The sequence below is a fragment of the Zeus faber genome (assembly GCF_960531495.2).
Source record: "Zeus faber genome assembly, chromosome: 7".
Taxonomy (NCBI): Eukaryota; Metazoa; Chordata; class Actinopteri; order Zeiformes; family Zeidae; genus Zeus; species Zeus faber.
In genome coordinates, this window is record NC_137203.1 from 17,723,216 (window position 1) to 17,741,654 (window position 18,439).

General features: G+C 42.4%; 1 protein-coding gene across 2 annotated transcripts; it reads right to left on the bottom strand.

The window, feature by feature from the left end:
- Positions 1-1,604: 1,604 nt before the first annotated feature.
- On the bottom strand, positions 1,605-18,334 carry LOC307232359 (triacylglycerol hydrolase DDHD2-like). Of its 2 annotated transcripts, XM_080003346.1 has the most exons (19): positions 18,174-18,334; positions 17,807-17,828; positions 17,417-17,594; positions 14,727-14,916; positions 13,767-13,957; positions 13,546-13,635; positions 12,278-12,398; positions 12,094-12,183; positions 11,875-12,016; positions 11,562-11,770; positions 11,421-11,485; positions 11,196-11,315; positions 10,032-10,127; positions 7,353-7,532; positions 6,557-6,712; positions 6,303-6,405; positions 6,025-6,186; positions 3,661-3,829; positions 1,605-3,461 (listed from the first exon to the last, which is right to left on the bottom strand). In XM_080003346.1, the coding sequence occupies exons 3-19, from the start codon at positions 17,522-17,524 to the stop codon at positions 3,386-3,388; spliced, it is 2,268 nt and encodes a 755-aa protein (XP_079859472.1). In that variant the 5' UTR covers positions 17,525-17,594; positions 17,807-17,828; positions 18,174-18,334; the 3' UTR covers positions 1,605-3,385. The 2 variants fall into 2 exon arrangements, with proteins under 2 accessions (XP_079859472.1, XP_079859471.1); XM_080003345.1 differs by lacking the exon at positions 17,807-17,828.
- Between the last annotated feature and the right edge of the window lie 105 nt (positions 18,335-18,439).

An 18,439-nucleotide genomic window follows, 5' to 3' on the forward strand; every position in this document is an offset into this window, starting at 1 on the left:
GGTTCGTTTAAACAAATCTAGGAGCACTTGCTTGAAGCAGAGGGGGGTTGAGTGAAGGAGGCATGGGTCGACCAGATAAAGACTCCAGGGACCCTTATTGTTAGTAATTAGCATGTCAGGTCCTCGGGGACGGAGAAAGAGAAGACTTAGGAGAGACAGATAATACTGTAGGAGGAGCAGAGAAGGGTTGGCAGCAAAACAGCCGCCCTTGTTGTGCCACACTCTGACGACCTGCTGTGGCGAGCATTTTCATGCAAAAGATCCTGTTTAGACGATTCTGCTGGCGGACCTTTCACTTCAGCTGACCTTCGACCTCCATCACCGTCAGGTTGAAGACACGCCGAACACAGAGACAAAAAAAACACACCCAGTCAATCCCACCAGTGTGATAAGACGCACCTCATTAAGGATGGAAAAAAAAAAAAAAAAAAAAAAATCATAATTTCCCATGTTGCTGGTAGATTACACATGGGAAAGTGCTGAACTTTCAGTCCAGTATTTGTTAATTATATTTAAGGTCATAATCTCAGTCTGGGTAAAGGAACTGATCCCCCTGTATACAAAACGTAGTACTTTAAGGAAAACCGTCGACCTGATTCCAGCCTTCTCCCTCCTGGTAGATCAGTCACCCATCACACGCTACGCCTCTGGCTGTCAAAGTGGTGCACGTCAAACCGCTAATGGGCCATCGCAATAGGAACTGCTTGCAGCTGTTGAGGAACATTGTCTGATAGTCAAATTGGACCAATTGCATCTGTCGAGCTGGCCTTTATCAGGAGTTCAACTCCACTGAATAGACTATTCTTTCAATAGTCGTCCCCCCCCCCCCCCTTCCAGATGAATCACATGAATGTCATCGAAGGTCTTGGGATTCCGCACCAAAACCAGAGATTTCAGCCCCAGATGGCATGACAATGATGCACAATAAGTCATTTCACTGAAGAGCCTTTAACGCGCCACGTCCTAATTTCCTTTCGGCCTACTATTCGATTGGGAACGGTCTCTCCCTTAGTACAGACAACTAGACACGTTTTAACCTTATGTTTTTTTCGGAAAGCAAACTTACCTCATGATCAGTTTTCAAGTAATGTGCTGGAGATTAGGGCATTCTGCAGCGTCGAATGGAGTTCACTTCAAACACTGCACTCGTTGAATTAGTCCACCGTATTCTGCAGTGATTTCAGTGGGGAGGGGAAAAGGAGATTATTAAATTCCTGCAGTTTAAACAACCCAATTTGTTTATGCATTGGGGGTAAAGTGTCTCTGTAATTTGCATCAAAGAACCTGGACCAGGAACATCTTTAAATATAATTTGCAAACTATAACTAATAGTACTACTAATATACTAACATCACACCCCGCCATCAATATTATCAGCAGAAGAACATTAAGTCGAAGTTAGGGTAGACTATTTGTGAGTTTTCTATTTAGATATAGCCTACTTTTAAGGAAACAGCCGCATCATAAAAGTTGTTCTTCATGGTGGGAAAGTTTTAAAGTGACCCAGTTAACCAGCGAGAACGAATGTTCTCATTAAAGTGGTAATCCATATGTTTTGGTAAAAACAAAAGCAAACAAAAAATTAAAACAAAAACTAAATTTGATAGGGGCTACTTTATTTAGCTGGCACTTAATAAGAAACAGCCATTCAAAGTCATTGAATTTTCTCGTGTAATTGGGAAAAAAACAGACTAGTTAATTGTATCCATACAATCCAAATTATTTTTTGGATTTCCCCTTAAAAAAAACAACCCCAAAAACAACAGAAAAACACTTCTAGTGTACTCCTAGTGTACATGCAGCAAACTTTTTTTTTTTTTTTTTACATCACAGCACACATAAAAATCATTGTATAACTTCCTTCGATTTTATTTTGAGTTTTTTTGGTATTTCTATTCCCAGATCAGTACAGTCAGTAATAAGTATGTCTAGTAACAAGGTCGTGGAGGCTGTGGGTAGATGACAGAACTAATATATGATCTCACTTCATATGATCCCTTAATAATTGGTCAAGAGAAAAGAACAAATGCATGCGATCAAGTCCTCACAGAACATGATATCAAAATAAAAGCACAAATGATATGATACTGGGCCCGTACATCATACAATTTCAAAATGGGGTATATTGGACACTATTTTTGCTTGTAACTGACCATTTATCAGGAAGGGAATGTATGTAAAAAAAAAAAAAAGGGGGCAAATGCTTAGGCACACCCATCTTCGGGAAAGATGTTGTTACGGGCCGAACTTGGAACTTCTAGCACACGCTGGGCTCTCCAAGCTTCACCGATGGAGACGGACTCGTGTTTGTCTGCAGCAACTCTGCTAATTCTTCATTTCGATTCAAAGGTTCACTTCATTCATGCAGCTATTCTAGATATAATGAAATTATACATACATTTGTTTTGAATGTATTACAAATGTGATTAGATGTGAAAAAAAAACCATTCAATTTAAATGCAAAAGGGAGTGACCCTGTATCCATTAATACTGTCCATTGCACTAGAATTCAGTGAGTAGCAGCTTTTGATACAAACTGTCAGGATGCAAACCTGCATATGCTTTTCCATATGATAACGTAAAACAGTTCTCCATTTCATTTCTTTGTTGACTGTGCCCCACATCCTGGTCATAACATTAGGTTTTATAAAGGCCCAGGGAAGATTAAAGTAGAATTACTGTAATCTCCACTGAGAAACCACTTTTACCTTTGGTGCCACGCTCACAAACTGTGGTCTTAGAAGTTAGAGAGAAAAAAAACAAACAACATCTGGTCCACAGAAATGGTTAAGCTTACAGAGTCATAGACAAGGGCTGCTCTGTTAGCTACACATGATAATAATAAATGTTTTGCATAAGCATTCAACTTTGAACAGTGTGCGGGGTCGAAACGTGGCGAGAGAAAGTGCAAAAGTCAAATAAAAATCAAAATAAAACAACAATCCCAAACAGTACTCAGAGTAATAACCAAAGGCGATGCTTATTCCGTTGATTAGAACCAATATCCAAAAGCCAGGTGGGGCCTTTGGAAGTGGGTCGGGAGGGTTGAGCTACCTTCCATCCTCGGAGGAGGCGGTCCAGTTCCAGTCCTTCAGCTCTTTTTTAGTTTTACAAACTAGGCAGCACTCTCGTCTAAAACACGAAGCCGGGGTTGAACAGCGTTTCAGGAGCTGCGCCGCCTTTTGCCACCGCTCGGAAAAACTTCACCATCCGAACCAGGCAGCAGGGGCAGTCGCGACACTCAGGATACTCTGCATTCTTGGTGTGAGTTGTGCAATCTGTGGTTATGTCAGTTTGCTTCATTCTTTTTCTACCAGGTCTAGGTAGAGTTCATGAAGTGTGTGTGTGTGTGTGTGTGTGTGTATATATATCCACAAAAACTTCATCATTGCTGTTCAAAAGCTACGTCAAGCTTATCATAGATCTCTTTCAGCAGCAGTAGGGCTGTATCCTCAGATTCCCTATGGGGCAAAAAGAGTGGATTAGATGTCATTATTTGTCAATTAAAAAAAAAAAAATGACAAAGCAAGAAATTCAAGACATAAAAGAAATTTACAAACAAAAGATTGAACAAGACATAAAAGAACCGAACGCTCCCTGAACACAGATGTGTGTGTGTGTGTGTGTGTGTGTGTGTGTGTGTGTGTGTGTGTGTCTCACCAGTAGCACAGGTGAGACTGGATAGCAAACAGATACTCATTGAAGCTCTCGATGGGCTTTTCCTGCAGCACGTAGTCTATTCTCCTTCCTCCATTCAACATCCCCACTTTGATCTCGCGCTCCTCTGCGTCATCCGCCGACGCCGAGGACTCTGTGTCCTCGCACGCACCTGAGGACGTTCACAGACGGATGTGGCCTTGAGGCGGCCGCACGGACGATAGAAAATCCTCTGCATTTTATCGCATCTCATCAGAGTCGTGCACTCAACAAAGGGATGAAAGGAGCACGAGGCTCCATACATGCTTTGATAAAACGACAAGTTCTTGTGTCCATTCTGATCCTATGTCCTTCTCTGTGGAACGTGAACTCTGATCAGCTGTGAGCAGGGGTTTCCTATGGCATTAGGGATACTACCAGGAATCTACTAAATCTACCCACCAAGGTCTTTACTGAACTCAGCCCTGTTTTATTCTCACAGCTTAAGTATGTTGCTTAACCTTTGACATTGAAATTGAGTACTATTTTTTTTTTTGTGATCTTTGTTAATCAAAATATCATATAATCTGATCTCATTGTCTATTTACTCATATCTATGCACACACACACACGCGCGCACACACACACACACACACACACACACACACACACACACACACACACACACACACACACACACACACACACACACACACACACACACACACACACACACACACACACACTATAATAAAATATTATTGTTATTTGTGGCATAAGGAACATATTATACTCTTAAAACCTAAGCAGGGGTTTCCTATGGCATTAGGGATACTACCAGGAATCTACTAAATCTACTCACCAAGGCCTTTACTGAACTCAGCCCTGTTTTATTCTCACGGCTTAAGTATGTTGCTTAACCTTTGACATTGAAATTGAGTATTTTTTTTTTTTTTAACACTACTTTTTTTTTACTTTCAACGACTTCACACTAAACAAATATGATTCATTTTCAATGCTTTGATAATCAAAATATCATATAATCTGATCTCATTGTCTATTTCCTCATATCTATGCACACACACACACGCGCGCGCACACACACACACACACACACACACACACACACACACACACACACACACACACACACACACACACACACACACACACACACACACACACACACACACACACACACACACACACACACACACACACACACACACAAATAAAATATTATTGTTATTTGTGGCATAAGGAACATATTATACTCTTAAAACCTAATTGACATTATCAGGCGTTCCCAAGATCTGTAAATTATATAGAAATTAGATATAAAGGTCAAAATACTTCTATCTATCTATGACTATGTTGGGGGGATGTTAGGATTTATACTGTACAAACACTGGCTCACTGGTACCATAATTTTAATGGACTGCAATAGAACATTTAAGGAGGTCAGGTGGAAAAAAAGGAGGAAAGGACATGAGGATACAAACAGTGAAAACTCAGTGAACAATGAGAATAGCAAGGTTAGAGACTATATAGTACAAAGTAAACATTCTTTCACTCTGAAACAACCCAAAAAAAAATGTCATTTCACAGATTCAGCGCTACAGCCTTGGGCAACACAGGTAACAACATATCTGACAACGCTGTGCCCTTAAGGGAACTAACAGAAAGTGAATGGAGTATTCCGTGTTACACAATGCTCTTCTCTTGGAAAGTGTCTGTAGAATAGCGAAGGAGGGACCTGCAGTAAAGTGCTCAAAGTGAGTAGAATTTGCTTTTCAATACTGTACGACAGGCACAATTGTAATTACTTAAAACTTTCTGTAGATGTTATGGCTGGTCATAAAACTACTTGAGCTAATCTAGTGTGAAGCCAAAACAGCTATAACAACATATTTGAAAGAGGATTTTTGGGCATGCCGTAGGTTAACTTGCACGGCCCCACTAGCCAGTCTACATTTAACTTTACTGATAACGTTTGAATGAGTGCATTCACCCACATCAAGCAAGCCAAGTGACACACTGGCTTACCTTGGAAGTAATGCCTATGAAGGGCCTTGGGCCACTCCAGTATTTTAGTCCAAAAATCAACCCTTTTCCCTTCACTCCTAGCGGGAGCAGCGAGTGCCACAGGTTCTGAGGTTAGAGGTTAAAGGTTAAGAGTCATGGATCAGGATGCCACGGGTAGAAACCACCACCAAAAAAAGCAAGGGGGTAAGGAAGAGCCATCGTGCAGAGATATGACAGAAGGAGAAGGAGTAGGAGACAAGTTAGACACATATTGAAAGTAGACACACTTAACATGTGAAAACATACTGCATGCACGCATGCACGCACGCACGCGCGCACGCACACACACACACAACTTTATACCCTGTATCTCTTGAAGATTTCTCTCCACCGGAGCATCTCCCTCCTCCACCGGGGGCAGCGCAGCGGCCGGCACTCTGGAGAAAGAAAGCCAGGCCGTCCGCAGTGACCCCAAGACGTTATTCTTGAGATCTGTGCTCATTCGGGTCAAGCTCTCCTTCAGTTCTACAGGACAAAACAAGCATTGTTTAATTCAGTAAAGAAACAGCAGTGGCCCCTTTTTTTCTTTTATCATCTCATATACAGGTCAAGACGATTAGGTGTAAACCAGCCTGCCGGACCTAGGTGCATCCTCTTGCGACCCTTGTGGTGAGGAATCAGCATGGGCTCCAGATCCATCTCGGACACAATCATTGGTTCGATCCGGTACGCTACGGGATCGTACTGCAGCCAGAGCAAGCCAGCGGGGGGGATCAGAGGAAAACATCCATCACATAAACTCTCATGAGCTCACTTTAAACAAACTTTGCTTCAGGTAACAAATGCAATCCTTGTAAAATGGCAGGTTGATCAGAGGATCCGTGACTCTACTCACAGGGTGGTAGATGTTGTAGAAGCTCTTGCAAGTGGGGAAAGTGTAGTTGGGGTCGATGCGTTTAAGCCCGCGAACTGTTAAGAACATTCCGATGGGAGAGCCAAAAGCAAAAAACGTCTGCGGCTGAAACACTAGCTGGGGGTAGTTAATAGACACCTGGGGGGAGGAGCGATAAATACAAAATATGAACAACTTTCAACAAAAACGTATCGGACACAGAAAAATGCATGCGGTCATGAAGTGACACAGAAAAACATGACAGTGGAGCAGAGTGCTGGAAAACCACAAAATAAGGATCCTTCATGACGTCAAGGTAACAGCCATGGACAAGGAGGTGAGAGCAGGAAGTGACCTCTAGGATGAGCGCAGGCTGGAATGGTGTGTTGGTGGTGGGAAGAGCACGCCCCAAATTAAATTCCTTGTGTGTGCAGATTCTAATTTAAAAATGTCAAAAAAAGTAATTAAATGATTGCGATTGTGTTTCGCACTTGGGAGTTGAATTCCCTGTCTCCGCCACTTTAACCTTTTTGACCAGTTTGTAGTTTGAGAAAAACTCCAGGCATCATGAACTGGGAAGAGATGACTAAAGAACAAAACCGGGAAGTATGTGTACACCGTCTTGAGACAGACCTGTCCCTTGGCTATGCCTCCATTGTTCTGTCCAGGCAAGCGGGGAGGGAGCAGAGAAGCGGGAAGGGGACATATCATTGCTTATGCTTAACGGTTTTTGCCAGTTACTTCCAAGCGCAAGCAAAAAATCTGTAGGCGTGTCTGTTCGTGTGAGCGAGCGCGCTACCTGCCCGATGCCCACGTCAAAGTGTTCGTAGTCCACGACGCTGGTGATGGACTGGGCTCTGTGGAAGCCCGGCTGTGGTGGGACTCCTGGACACAGGGCGTCATGGCGGTTCACTGGAGGTAAACTCTGAGGAGACGCTTCTAACTCTGGAGCCAGGAGCACCATACCTGCCCTGCAATCCTGGTTGGACGGAAAGGACAGAAATGTAGGAATTATAAAAGCTGAGCCAGTGTCTTCACAGTATCTTTTACTAGCTAGTAGGTCTTGGCAATATTGAATCATTTATTTCCACAAAACAATTACATTACAATACAATTACATTGTAATGACACATGTAATAATATCTACTTATATGTTCAAAATTGGATGTTAAAAAATCCTCCAGAGGTTCATCTAAATGAATTTAAAAAAAAATACAATATCACTACTGAATGTAGATGAAATAACAGAAACATCACGTGAAAAAGGAGATTAACATATACTGCAAATAAAGACCAGGGCTCCATAGCTTTTGGTTGCCGAAACTGAAAATACGGTTGCCATTTTTAGTCACCTTATATTATGAGTAATTAAGATACTATGCAGTTATACGTCAGGTTAATAATGAAAATGTGACATCAAAGAATGTTTGAAAGTTTTATTACAGTTACTGAACAAAATTTGTAGTTAAGTGTTTTATCTGATACTTCACAGAATTTGAATCTTCAGAGAGGAAGAAACACGGGTCAAGTCAGACAACAGTTGTGATAACACTAACTCCCTCGATCACACTTAGCCTGTCTGTCGCTCTCTTACACCCATATGTACAGTACATGCTCATCACACAGAGATTAAGAATCTCAACCTGTTTGAGACCTGTTTGTCCCATTATAAACAACAGTGTTTAATTCTAATTTGCATTTTTCTATTTTAAAAATAGCTCTCCACAAGATAAGGCATGCTTGAGGCATGCCTGAGGCATGCTTATTATTAAAGGTGTCTTGTCTACAAAGATCAGAACTGGTTATTGTATTGTAACGGCTATATGTTGACAAATTTGACCAAATTGCCAAGAACAAAAAGACTAAAACTAAAGACATTCCTGTATATTTTTATTTTAGCTAGTTTTGTAAGTACACAATAAAGTTAGACTATTTTTCTTTTCTTTTTCCTGTCTAGTTTTAACTCAAATTGTTTTTCACACCTATTTGTAATTGTTAGTTTAGTTTTAGTTAACTGTACAGGAATGCAAACACGTGTATGGTGAAAATAGGTCTGAAATATACTTATGGTGGTAGCCGACGGTTTCCCGGGTTCCAATGAATACATCACTTCCAACACGCATTACAGTTTTCCGAGCCTGTGAACGCAGCATCGCTTTGGAGCGCTTTCAACTGGAGACTGGAGCCGTGTCCGCATCTCAGTTCTAACGTAACACCGGAGAACGAGTCCACCAGTCAATCGATCACATGCGGCGTAGACGGATAAAAAAAACATTAAATGCTAAAACGGTTGGCCACACCCCCAAAAAAACTCTTCGGATATGTTTGGACGATTCACACAAGTCACTCAAATTGACGTGAAAAAAAAGCGACAGTCGCCAAAAAACGAGTTGTCAGCTTCCCTGACTGTGAGGACCTTGCTCTACTGCCGTCCACTGGTGCCTGTGCGCACGTGTGTAAAGGCACCAACTTACATGCAGCGTTCTGGTTCCCACTGCAACAGCAATATTTAAATATCACGATTGCAACAAATTGATTTCTTTTGGGGTGCACGTTTTGCTGTTCACTGTCCCTATTTTTTATGTTAAAAAGTGGTTACCAAAGGGGGCAACCAGAGGCCACGAAATGGTTGCCGACTGACTCAATCTGGTTGCCGAGGGCAATCGGGCAACCCTTACTGTCGAGCGCTGAAAGACGTTGTCAAATTGTGTCAGCGTATACTAAATATGGACAAACGACATCAGCAAAGAACCTCAATGTTCCCATGTCAACGCTTACCAACAGGAATAGATGGACACATAGGATCGTGGTTACTGTAAATGCCACACATGTAGAGCCTACAAAGTTATCTCGGTTAGCATAGGCGACTAAAGCTGCTTTCTCACATGCACTGCAACGGCAAAATTATCCGGACTTTACCCGGACGAGCTGTGTGTGAACGCAAATGTCTGAATCATTTGACCCGGACATTACCCAGCCAGCACCCAAGTAGGAGTCCGGCTAATGTCCGATTGAGTGCTATGTGTGAACAGAGCAGGAAATTGTCCTGGTCATTCGCAGCGAGCCAGTGGGCATGTCGCGTGTTGATGACGTTTCTATCAAGTATCAATTATTCACCTTCGTGCGGATCTTCGAGTGTAGCTGCTGCGTACTCCTTTCTGCTTTACTTATTATTCATTTCCACTCTCTTGTTTATATTGCGGATATGTCCAAATACATGAGTATGAATGCAAAAAAAAAAGCCCAACTACTGATAAGTCTGTAGCCTTGTGTGTGAAAGCATGTGTGAAAGCAGCTTAAGACACCTCGGCACCTTTATGTACATGCTGAATGGCAGGGCTGCCATTCAGCACCATCATTCCCCCTATTTACTACATCTCTAATGGGTTTACATTTAAAGAAAGCCAAAGGATGCCATCAAACCACAAAGTCTGTTGCCAAATAAGACACAAGGCAACATTTTCCAGTTGGTTCTGACCTCTTTCAGATGTTTCCTCCAGAAGTAGTTCAGGAGCTTTTTCCGAGGCCCAAGCGGAATGCCTAGGGCTTTAAGATCACTATCCTGACACAGAGCCTGGGAGGAGAAAACAGGTTAGCCAACTAACCAGCTGACATTGGAACTACACCACATGCGTTGACTGTGCATGCTTCCAACTGAATCCACGTTTATCCACTTTTTGTGCTACACTGCGCACGCGACATATCTCTGTTCTTGCGCAAGACGTTTATTTTCTTTTTTTCTAACTGCGCGCGGATATGCAAGCCTGTTCGATAGAAACACTAGATAAAACGACATGTTTTTGTAAAGAGTGCAATCAATTCAAATGTGTTTTATATGAGCCTACATTTACCACCGGAGACGCAGGGCTGCTGTCGGATTTGCTTATTGACCCAGAATCGTTTTAAATACAAAGAATAAACATATATAAAATACGTAGAAGTAATGCAGTACAGTACAAACAACTGTTTCATCCTACTGATGAATTTCAACAATTACAGTTGTAGTTCACATTTCAATTATATTAAAAGTTATTCATAGCTGACTACTATAAAAACAATTGTTTTATATTTTTTAACTGGATAACTGCAAGACTTTGTTTAACATAAAGTGTATGTAGAGTTGGAGATCATAGGAAAATACTGAGACAATCTAAACAAGGTCAACATGTTGTAATTTTGTTGTTAAAAATCATGAACAGAAATGAAAAGATTTTTTTTGATTTTACACACAATAACTAATAAAAGCATTGGCAGTATTCAGACATACAACTTATTATCAAGCTATGTGTTCAAAAAAGACCTAAACCGCTGTCGTTTTTTAATATTCCTCCTCTCTCTGACGCGTCTGGTCTGGGACTGGTCTCACCTCGTAGCCAGTGTAGCTGATAAAAAAAAAAACATGCCCCGCGTTGCCAACCATGCATCAGCTGTTTGCTACCAAGACTGACAAAATGGTTGCCAAATTTGTATCATTTTATATATAATAGGGGTAAACCATGCTTACATTTTTTTTCAATGACAATGGGACAACCAGACTACGCAAGATGGTTGACAACCGATATGTTGTGCCAAGGCGCCTGGTGTAGTTCCAGCGTTAGTAACGTGCCTTCTATTACAACCATAGCTTTTCTGTGTGTGTTACCAGTGATTCCAGGTCTAGGTTTTCCTTCTGTAGTGCAGTCAGATATTCCTGCAGGCCGAGCCGTGTCAGCGTCTGCACCAGGGCATCGCTGGTCAGCGGACAAGGCTCATCACAGATTATCTGATGAGACCACACAGAACAGGACGGGACAGTAGTGAGGCCTTTTGTCATCGACATAAAGAGCATTTTTTAACAATGTTATCTAGGACAGTGAATACCCCGTACCTCGCCTGTGTCCGCCTTTGAGCTATCCCTCTGATTGGTCAGAAGGTCAAACAGTATCAACGAACCTGTGGAAATATGGGAAAGGTTCAGATCTTAAAATACGGTGGCTCGTAGTTTTTTGTCACTCTTTATGTTTATTACCCAGGCTGTGGCCCACTACAGAAATGGCCCCGGTGAACTCTGGGTGCCTCCGCATGAAAAGAGCGTGCAGTCTGTTGACCTCTGAAGCCACAGTGTCCACTATGGTCTGGCAGTAGGTCGGACTGTTGTAGAAGAATAGGTCTAGTAGAGTGTCGTTGGTGAAGTGTCTCAGTCTGCTGATGCTCGGGAGGGTGATTCTCTGGATGTCTCTGGAAGGAAGGCAGCAAAAAGAGAGCGTGTATCGGCAATCTACTGTCCGTCCAGGAATTTAGGATTATTCTCTCCGTCTCTGTCGGAGTTAGTCAGTCCTTACTCGTCCACGCCGGTCGCGTCTCCGTGCAGAGCGCTGTGCCAGTTGACGGGAAGGAACTCCACTCTGCCCACACTGCCTTCCTGCTGGCCACGTTTATAATGAGTGCTCAGGAGGGACAGCGAGGCACTCCTGAAGTCATTCACTGAAGGGGGGAAGAAATACTAAATACAAATGTAAGCCCGTTTGCACAGTTCCATATGAACACCCACACACACTTACCACATTGTATGATGGACCTGAAACGGAGGTCACACGCAGGGCCAATGCCATGGACCATGAAGACTAGGTGGTCCACTTGGTCAGGCTCCTCTAAACAATGAAAACAGAGGGGTTTTTTTGTCTGATAATATCAAGATGATGTGACAAAAGAGTGCAGAACAAAAAGCAGCAGGACAACATGTACCATCTGGTATCACTGCAAAGACGTTCTCCACCCCTCTCTTGACTGTTCGAGGGCGAGAGTGCTCCGTCGGTGAGGAGACCCATTCTTCCTGCAGACTGACGGGCTGATACTGCATTATCAGCTACGATAGGAAAGCAACAACAGAACAGAATGAAACTGATTAAATCTAACAAGCTAACTGCTCGGTGAACATCTCATTCCAGAATCCTGTTTGCTTCATGCCTTCAGGCAAGCAGCCTACTCATGACATCTGCAAAACCCCGATTAGTCAGTTCCTGGATGCTGCGGGGGGGGTTCCAGCCTGGGAACGAGACCAATCTGCGAGCTCACGATAAATTTGCTCTGGCAGATTAGTATGGCCACCCTCCCATTCAAGCAGATTTCTACCCGAGCAATTTATGGTTGGGCCGATCACAACCGTCTATCTAATATGGGATGGATTTGATACGATGACAATGCAGAGGAGAGCCGTTGAGGCACCTTACAAAGATGGCTGCCACTGCTGCGGAACGGTCTGTTGAGTCCGCAATCACGACAGTATGAAACGAACTGGACGGTATATTTCCTCTAAAAAGTTTATGTGTTTGCCATACTTGGCGAACAAGTTAGCGTGGTAGATATTTAATTACTTACTCACTTGCTCAGTGCTATGTCAGATGTTTCGTTGCTCTGATTAGTTGTACAGTAGGTCACCTATCTCCAAATTGTGTCCAGAGAAAATTTGGTCCGCGCACGTTGGCAACGCCACTTGAAAATTGAAGATGAGAGATTCCAGACTAATATGCATTTGCAAATTGGTCGAGGGCGATGCCAGGCTACGCTGATTCATCGCCTGCGCCAGAGTCCCATTGTGGTGAACTTTTACACTTTTGAACTTTTAGCAGTGTGTGATAATCTAGGGCTTACTGTTGGCCATCTCCCGGAGGCTTTGGATGTCAGTGTTGCAACGGAGGACAGATGATTTTTTTGCGTTCTACACGCCTCAGCATGCAGTGGTCCTATTATGCGAGATTGTTCTGCAAGCCTGCCACTTGCTTGGATTTTCCACTTTCCACCTCACAATACAGTTGACCGGGTTTGCTCTAGCAGGACAGATATTTGACCAACTAATTAGCTGGTTTGGTTGCAGGTGGCATCATATGACAATGTGTGTTGGGATTGCATGGCTGCTTTATTTAATAGAGCTGTCAGAGATGGGCGTTCCACTAATTAGAACGGTTGACCGTGTAGCGTCGATTAAACATGGTCAACTCACAATCAGATCTTACTTTGGGATTGTGCAGAATGACAGTCTCTCCTGATGGAAACTCAAGCTTCTTCTTCCACGTCCCACAAGTCACCGCGACCATATAAGCATCCTGTCAACGGAAACAGAAAAGAGAGAAATAGAGTCAGAAATTATTGAAACATAAGCGTGACGGAGAGATGACAAAAATGATGCAGCTCAGCAATGCATCAAAAATGGAGCAAGGAAGTGTAAAAAAATAACCTCCAGACTGGTGCCGAACTCCTCAGAGTAGGGCAGGAACCGGGTGTCTTTGTCTCCTTTGTAGAACCAGGTGCAGCGCCGCACTTCAGAAGGAGCCTGCTCCCAGTACACAGCGTAGCGCATCCTCTCCCTGACGTGCACATCGTATCGCTCTCCGTCCACCGCCACCACCTTCTCCTCCTTCTCGCCAACTGCGCAGCACAAACACGCGGATGCCAAAGCTGTTGCACTGCTGCACCAAAAAACATTTGCACATTGAGAGATTTGTCCTTTCATTGCACCCATCTCCTGCATAGCACAGCAAATCAGAACGAGCCATAAACATTTTGACCACTGGAATTCGGCAAAGCACATTCAGCATACACAATCCTTGCACGAGAGCATGGAATATACAGTAAGACAACTCGAATCTTCAACCCCCGCCCCCCGGGGAGGTTTAATAAAGTGTTATCTTATTTTTCTGTTTATTTATTTTACACAAAGAAGCATGTAGATGTTTCCAATTGAGAAAACAGATTATATGCCAATAATCCTGTTCTGAAGACTCACAAACTAGCGCTCTATAAGTCTATACAGTTCAGTAAAAGTGATTGAATCTGTGCTCATTATCAGCTTATACTTAAAAGCTGAGGATTCAGGAATGACAGTGAACATGTGATGTCAAGTGTTTCCATAATGCCAGCACTGATCAACTATATCAACATTGACTAAAATTAACATCTGTAAATCACGTACCCGCCTATACGGCTGATTTATATCTGACATGGGTGATATCACTAAATCTGTTGATCCTGAAAGGTGGAGAGCCCTAGTGGGCAGGAAGCCAGTGTAGCCAGGCAACGGCATTATGAAATCATCTCACCCATTTCACTGCGGTTTACAAAAGCGGTGGAATTTCTTCCCTACGGTACATGTCATACCCTGACATATCTGTAAATAACACACGTTAACCACACTTACTGTTTGCATAGGCATTCTCTAGTTTCTGAGAGTCCTCTCCGCTAAAAGGTAGCCAAGAGGTGTCGTCATCGGCCCGTCGACAGAAGAACCAATGAGGCTTCACCGGTTGATAAGGCGTGACAGAGTCTATGTCGAGCATCTCAAAGGAAGAAGTGGCAGAAGGAGAGACCTCATCGCCCATTGGAGATACCTGGGGAGATTATAAATAAATAATATGTAAAATCTCTCCAATAAAAATTCTTTATCACTGTAATTTTGCTCCTCTTTTTATGTAAAATGAGCAAAAATATCAATTCGCTGCACCAACAGGAATGCAGTTGCTGATTACTCAGGAACTGCACTCCCACTCAGCTCCTGACAGGGAATCTGAGACTATCAGACAAAACAGAGCACTCGTAACGACCGGATCAGTCAACCCCCTCGCACAAAGCCTTTCTTTATTCTTCTCTATCCCCAGCCATCTTTTTTTTTGCACCCTCCCATTTGTAAAGCCGACTCAACAGCTTGTAAATAAGCCACTTTCACTGGACATCAAACACCGCAAAACAACGCTGTAACCCACAAAATTAGGTTGTTGTACACGCCCACCTTCAAGTGAAGTGGATTGAAAGTCTCTAGCGAGCTGAGCTGCGCTTTCTGCTGTACCACTGCATCTTATTATACCAGTGCAAAGGAGACAACAACAAAGCAGAAGCACATCCGCATCACATTGCTGAATCAGTAATGCCGGGCATTGTTAGGATTTTACAAAAAATATTGATTTCTTTACTGATCATCTTATCAATTCTAAATGTATAATTTGTCAGTGATAATAGGGCTCCTTACAGCCTTAGTAGCATTACTGTGTTTGGACCAAAAGATGCATTGTTGTGTAGTTACTATTTCTGTTTCATATTACTTTTCAAATCAGTTAAGGTATTTTTCTGACATAACGAAAGCAATATCGCTATCTTTTATTGTTCTGTATGGTAAACCAAAAAGCCAGAAACTTTGCTGCTGTTTTTCTTGTTCTTAATTAATTAACCAATCTTCTTCTGTCAAATTTTCCTAAGTTGTGAACTACACAGACGACTGTATTTACATTTCTTTTTATCCCTAGCTGGTCATCATCGACAAGCGGAATCATTAGTATGGTGGCTTAACGATTACTATCTGTTATGCAATATGGAGCTGGCTCAAATTGGAAACAATTTTCAATCGAGGCGTGATAATCTGGACCCATATTTATCCAGCGTCTCAAGAGTGAAAGCAATGCATCAACTTTCTTACCTGGAAACTACTCCTATCTCCACAAGGATTTAAGAGCGGTCGAGAGCTGTCCTTACCCATCCTCTTCTCATGTTTTAACATCAAATTGTAATATTGCATTTCCACCCTTTTCTGCTACTAAATCCTATATAATGTTTTTATAGTGGGAGAGTTGTGATGTCACAAAGACATCATATTATGATCCCCCACGGGCGCAACAGGGGGGCCTGGCTATGTGAGTCATTGTCTTTCCATTGCAACTGAGTTTCCTCATTTGAGGCCCTTGAAAGCTATCCCACACCTGGAAGGTTGAAGTAAATTTCTTGGATAGAGATGGAATTATTTTTGTGATCGTTCTTGTGATCAGGAAGGGATTATACCAAGGTCCACTGCATTTCTGCAGAAACAAGATTTTCTCAAACTAAATGTTTTTACCTTACATTCAGTGGTGAATTAGGTCCATCACATCCCATCACAATGTCCTTATAGTGCCAAGAATAATACACGGATTAATTAATTTCCCAAGGCCCAAACATGAAGTAATGCAAAAAACAAAATACACATTATGCAAATCCCTAGGTAGGGTTGTGTAAAAAAAAACAACAACAAAAAAAAAAAAACACGAAAAATATTTTGACTGTCGTAAAAAATGTGATGTCATTCACACTGAAAGTGTAGTTAGTAGGAAGCTTCATAACCAACTGTTATGTCTAACTCTGAGGTAGGAGTTTCTTTTTTTTTTTAAATATAAATATGGGCCCGGATTTCAGTTTAATCTGTTTGTCTTGAAGAGAATTAGGAGGAATGTTCAAAACACTAGAACATTCATGAAACACCGCAGTTAGGAACAAAATTTCATTCCACTCTGTATTAGATCTATTTGGCCAAAACAACAATGTCCCATGTTGTATATAAAGACTTCTTCAGTATATAACCAAGATAATAAAGGCACATTATCTATTCTTAACTGCAACCTGAGCTGCATGCCATAGTTGTGTTTGTTGTGTGTTGAACTAGATACTGCGACAATAATTCAATGTATGTTGTAAAACACATATTTCACTTCAACACCTTCCCGACTTCTCTACAGGCTCGCCCTCAACATTGTCTGCCAGTGAGATGACAGGTGTTCGCTGCAAGCATGCTGTTGTTCAAGCTGACATTTAGGGATGAGCTGCCCTTAAGCACAGGAAGCTGTGTTACTTGGGCACACCATTTATAAATGTCCGCAACAATAATAACCCAGTACAAGTGAGTCATTCCGCCAAGCACCTCATGGTGTAGATAGTATGAAATAAATCAGAACATTAGCTGTTGTTTCAGAAATCTGAGTGTGAAATCGCAAATATTACAAATCCGTAGATAAACTAATTACAATGTTCACGCCTACCCCTTGCCCTCAGTTTGTAAATACACACAAGCAAACACATACTAGCAGTCACCTTCTCTGCAACTGTAGTTTGGTTTGTGGGAGGTTGAGTGACGTCTTGGACATTGATGGTGGGGGGGACCTGAGAGAGACCCCCGTCTTCACCGGCGCCCCGAGACATTTCCCTGATCCCTAACTCCGACCGGAGTGCAGAGCGGCACAGGACCAGTGTCTCACCAGTTGCACGGTGCCTATATTAGATGAAGGAGAGAACACAACTTGAGAGTTAGCTCTACAGTCACCACGAAGATATAGACATAACTCGAATGTAGCCGACGCCAAACAATGGGATTTGAAGGGAATTCGCTTTAAGCAAAATATCCACGTGGGGTTCGGGGACCACAAGGGTCCTTCAAAAACAATACAATAATACAATGTACCACAAGGACTGTTTTGATCATACCTTCAATGTTATCTCCATAACTCTGGCATTGACAGGTACGGAAGTTTGGACTAAATCACATCACAGCAATAAAAAAACAAAAACGTCTCAGATCGGGCTCCCAGAGACAACATCTTATCAAATGGGGGCCGTGGTCTAACGTGTATCAGGGTCAACAGTATGGAAGAGAATCAATAGCATGGAGCGTCGGACTTCATGGGCTACTTCAATTGACACAGTTGCTATTCAATAACCGTTTTGTTATTTTACTGACAAACTATAATTATATTCATATATAAATCATACACATAATTGGATAAGTTGTGGAATAGCTCCCCAGCACAGGCAGAGTAAACACAAATCTCAGGCAGGCCGACGCTCTACTTACATGGAGCTCTCTACGGAGGACACTCAGTTGCATAATTGAACGCACAGCACACATCCCTTCTACCCACTGGGATCCTCCAGCCACCCGCCATTTAAATTCACGTTTACATTTGTTTAAAACACAGACGGGCGCTGTCCCGACGCTGTCAACACAGCGTGCTAGCTGGCTAGCTAGCAGTGGCTACTGCAACTTCTGATGCAAGACTCGCGAACGATTCGTTCGTAGCGAACGAAATATTATATATATTAGACTCAATTCAAGTCAGC

Bases quoted from the DNA above. Each gene is read 5' to 3' on its own strand.
- LOC307232359 (XM_080003345.1), bottom strand. The intron at 14,917-17,416 runs GTGACTGCTAGT...TAATCTCCCCAG, and splicing joins AAACTACAGTTGCAGAGAAG to GTATCTCCAATGGGCGATGA. The intron at 3,462-3,660 runs GTGAGACACACA...TTTGCCCCATAG, and splicing joins CAGTCTCACCTGTGCTACTG to GGAATCTGAGGATACAGCCC.